This window comes from Apium graveolens, chromosome 4, assembly GCF_009905375.1.
Source record: "Apium graveolens cultivar Ventura chromosome 4, ASM990537v1, whole genome shotgun sequence".
NCBI lineage: Eukaryota > Viridiplantae > Streptophyta > Magnoliopsida > Apiales > Apiaceae > Apium > Apium graveolens.
Genome location: NC_133650.1, coordinates 303,362,812 through 303,367,045, shown reverse-complemented (window position 1 = coordinate 303,367,045; position 4,234 = coordinate 303,362,812). Strand labels below are relative to the sequence as shown.

The following is a 4,234-nucleotide window of genomic DNA, read 5'->3' as shown; positions in this document are numbered from 1 at the left end:
CCCGTAGAGGCTATTTGCATGGTGTTCAACATTAAACGGTCCTAATCAGGACTATAAAGCTAGCGTTTATCACCCCTTAACCTTCGTCAAGGTTAATTATAGGGTGAAAGCTGCTAATTGGCCCTAATCGGGGCTAATCGACCTTAATCAGGGCTAAATTCTATGTGCAAGTTGTTAATTAGGCTTAAAAGAGCCTAATTTTAAGCTATAATGCACTAATTGGCCTTAATCGAGGCCTTGTTAGGTGGACAAGGCCTCAAATTCTCAAATTCTCTCAAGCTCTTAACTCTCTTCAAGTTCTCAAGAATGTCAGGTGGACAAGGCGTTGTTAAGTCCTCTTTCTCTGAAAAGGAAGCTATGCATAAGAGGGTTACTCTACGCTCACTCCAAGGTATTGCTCTTGTCTCCCCCTTCTCAATTAATCGTTGCTCGAATAGTTTGAAGAGTATGTTGGATGAGAGAGCGGACGAGTACCCTAGTACCGTCCATTACGATGCATTCCTTCACCGAAGTGTGCTTCGTGAGAAGGACATCGAGGTGATTAAGTCGACTTACTCCTGGCCCGATTGCTTGAGGGTTCGTAGAGCTAAGCCAAGTGAGAGGGCATGTAACCTTTGCCACCAAAGGCTGTTTGTGTTCAAGGCGGCCCTTAACTCTGGGCTAAGGTTCCCCCTGCACCCCTTCATTCCGAGGCTTTTAGCCAAACGCAAGATCCATCCATTCTAGCTCTACCCTAACGGGTGGTCTTTCATCATTCTATTCATAGTGAGATGCCATGACTTAGGCATCCCTTTGAGTGTGACAATGTTCCGTATATCTTCATGATGAAGGCGTCTCCTATGACTCGACCTGGTTGGGTAGTGATTCAACACCGAGCCCACGTTCCCCAAATGGTGAACACCAGCTCCCTCAATGACTCAAACCACAATTGGAACAAGAAGTTTGTGGTCGTTGAGTGGAAGGATGGAGACTGGGGGGTATACTTCAGACGTGACTTTAGTAGCCCGGTTGATAGTTCCCACTTCATTCTCAACCTTTCTGATGCTGAGTTTCATGTCCGATATCTTCTTATTGACGATGACGGGAGAACCCCTTATTGGGATTTTATGACGGAAGTCAAGCTTGTCGAGGCTGGCCTTAGCTGCCTCTCTATAGAGGGTATTTATCCTTGTTTTCCCTTACTTTGTACAAGTTTATTCTTACATCCATTTCTTTTCTTCTTATTTCAACTGCTAAGGTTCTTGACGCCAAAGCCAAGCCGAGCGATGTTGTTACGGGCAGGATGGCCAGAGATGCCATCAAGAAGGCCAACCATATCCCTAAGGTCCCTGCCTTCCTCGAGGCGTCAGGATCTGTCCTTAAGAGGACCAAGGATTTTGACGGGAGTGTTAGGTCCCCTTTCAAGCCCGGATGGGGTATTTCTTCCAACGACTCCGTTTTCGGCAACCCGGCTCTTGCTCTCGAGTGGTCGAGAAACTGCATTACTCCTCCCGACCTCTTATTCGTGTCCTCTGGTGAGAAACTCCTCGAGGCTGAGATGCTGGGAGCTCATGCCCTCTATCAGGTATGTTTCTACTTGTGCAAATTTTCTCTTAAGTTCTCTTTTTCTTAGAACTTGGAAAATATTATAGGAATTACTCCTTGGGGGCTCTACCCTTCTTAATTAAACTCATATTTTCTTTGTCAGGCCAATGCCTATTTCACAGCTTCCTCTACTCATGCTGTGAAAATGAGAGGTGACTACAATGCATTGTAGGCTTCCATGAAACAGATGTCTATCTCCTCAGGGGAGTGGGAGTCTAAGGCCCATGAGGTGGAGGGCAAGCTTGCCATCATGGAGAAGAAATATGCTAGCTCGGAAGAGAAGAGGAAGAATGAATGGAAAGACCTTGAGGCTGCTTATCACATATCCACCAGGTTTACCACGATGATGTACGAGCACGACGACGAGATGCGCCCTATTAACTTGGAAATAGGTTGGAATAGGGGCGTCAAGGATGCTCAAGGCGTATGGCCGGATGTGGTTGATCCAAGCCTTCTATCTTGCCCTTGGGAGCTGCCTGTCATGGACTTATCTGGGCAAGCTTCTGGTTCCGTGCCCTCGACTCTTCGCATGAGGCCCCAGTCTAGCTCTAGTCACTCGGGTTTCGGATCAGGCTCTAAAGGCAAAGCATCCTCGGGTAGCCCCAGGTCCAGGGCAGCCCTTCGAGGGAAGATGAGGGAGCCAATTCCAGGGAGCAGTGGTTCTTCTTCTGAGGAAGGCTCGGATGGCGAGGGGGAAGACTCTTCTGATGAGTGAATGATGTGGCCTTGCATGGCCTTGATTGCCATATGTGGCTTTTATTTTCAGAACTTATTAATTTGAACCTTATTGGTCTGTAACCTATTGGTCCTTCGGGACTTTAACTTATGATCCTTCGAGATCTTTTATCTATGCACTACGTTGAATTATATTTCATACTTTTATTTTATTTTCGGCATTTGGTCCTTCGGGACTTGCATTCTTTAGATGCTCGTACTTAAATAAATTGGTAGACAAGATGATAGAAATAAACTTGCATAAATAGATAATATCTCTAAGAAATGGGTTCAACCCTTACATAATATGGTTTCGTCGACCTTATTTATAAAACTAATACCAAGTACTAGGAACATGTAGTGAATGTTCTAAACATAATAAACCTTCAGGTTCGAAGCATGCCAAGTGCGAGGCACTTCATCACCATTCAGGGTCTCTAACTTGTAGAATCCCCGTCCTAGTGTCTTCCTGACCTTATAAGGTCCTTCCCAGTTGGGGGCTAGCTTCCCTCTCTCCCCTACTCCTGATGCCTCAATCTTCCTCAGAACCAAATCTCCCTGTTGAAAGAACCTTTTTTTAACCCGTCTATTGTAATAGAGGGAGGCTCTTCGTTGATGCTCTGCATAACGGGCATTAGCTTCATCCCTGACCTCATCAATGAGATCGAGAGCGAGCCTCATGCCTTCTTCGTTTGTCTCTGGCTCGTAAGCTTCGATCCTAAGGGATCCATGAGTGATTTCAAGGGGAACCACTGCCTCGGCTCCGTAAGCCAACATGAATGGGGTCGCTTTAGTTGTCACTATGCAGGTGGTTCAATATGCCCATAGTATAGGCAGCAACTCATCTACCCAAATGTTTCTCGAGCGTTCAACCCTCTTCTTAATTCCATCAAGGATGATTCTGTTAGCAACTTCCGCTTGCCCGTTTGCCTGAGGATCTGCAATGGAGGTGAAGCGAAGTTCTATGTTGTTATCGTCGCAGTACTCTCTGAACTCTGCATTATCAAATTGTTTCCCATTATCCATGACAAGGATGCATGGGATTCCATATTGGCATATCACATTCTCCCAGAAGAATTGGGTAATTTTCTTTGTGGTTATCTTGGCTAGTTCCTTAGCCTCAATCCACTTTGTAAAGTAGTCTATGGCTATCACAATGAACTTCCTCTGTCCCAATGCTATAGGAAATGGTCCAAGTATGTCCATTCCCCGCATTGCAAAAGGGATGAGTGTGCTGATTGACGTAAGCCTCTCTGGGGGCTGTCGTACTATCGGAGCATGCCTCTGGCATCTATCGCATCTCTTCACATAATCCTTTGCATCGACTAGCATAGTTGGCCAGTAGAACCCCAATCGAGTTATCTTGTGAGTGAGGGCCCTGCCCCCCCAGGTATTGTCCATAAATCCCTTCATGGGCTTCTTTAAGTGCCTCCTCTGCTTCAAGAGGTCTTACGCACTTCAAGTACGGAATAACAAAGGACCTTTTGTAAAGAAGACCTTTAATCAAAGAGTATCTTAACGCTCTAACCGACAGCTTGCGTGCCTCCTGGGCATCGTCGGGGAGCCACCCAGTTTCTAAATGGGTCTTGATTGGGTCTATCCAACAGCTTATCACACCAACCGGGTTATCATATTTATGACATGAATAGTAGGGGTCTTCAAGACATGGAAGTAAATACTTCTCGGATAGTTCTCGATTTCAGACAAGGCGAACTGAGACAAGGCATCTGCCGTAGTGTTCTCCTCTCTCGGAACATGTTCTGCGTACCCTTCATCGAACTGAGTCAGTATTCCCTTTACGACTCTCAGGTACTTGGCCATAGTATCATCCTTGGCCTCAAACCCCCCATTAACTTGAGTAACTACAAGTCTTGAGTCTCCGCAGACCTTCAGGTTTTTGGCCCTCACGACTCTAGCCAAGCCTAAGCCAGCTATC

The 4,234-nt window shown here is 46.1% G+C and overlaps 1 protein-coding gene across 1 annotated transcript; it reads right to left on the bottom strand.

Moving 5' to 3' along the window:
• Nucleotides 1-2,667: 2,667 nt before the first annotated feature.
• Nucleotides 2,668-3,075, bottom strand: LOC141719986 (uncharacterized). Its single transcript, XM_074522348.1, has one exon. The coding sequence runs from the start codon at nucleotides 3,073-3,075 to the stop codon at nucleotides 2,668-2,670; it is 408 nt and encodes a 135-aa protein (XP_074378449.1).
• Between the last annotated feature and the right edge of the window lie 1,159 nt (nucleotides 3,076-4,234).

Excerpts from the sequence above, each read along its gene's own strand:
- LOC141719986 (XM_074522348.1), bottom strand. The coding sequence starts at position 3,075 with ATGTTGGCTTACGGAGCCGAGGCAGTGGTTCCCCTTGAAATCACTCAT.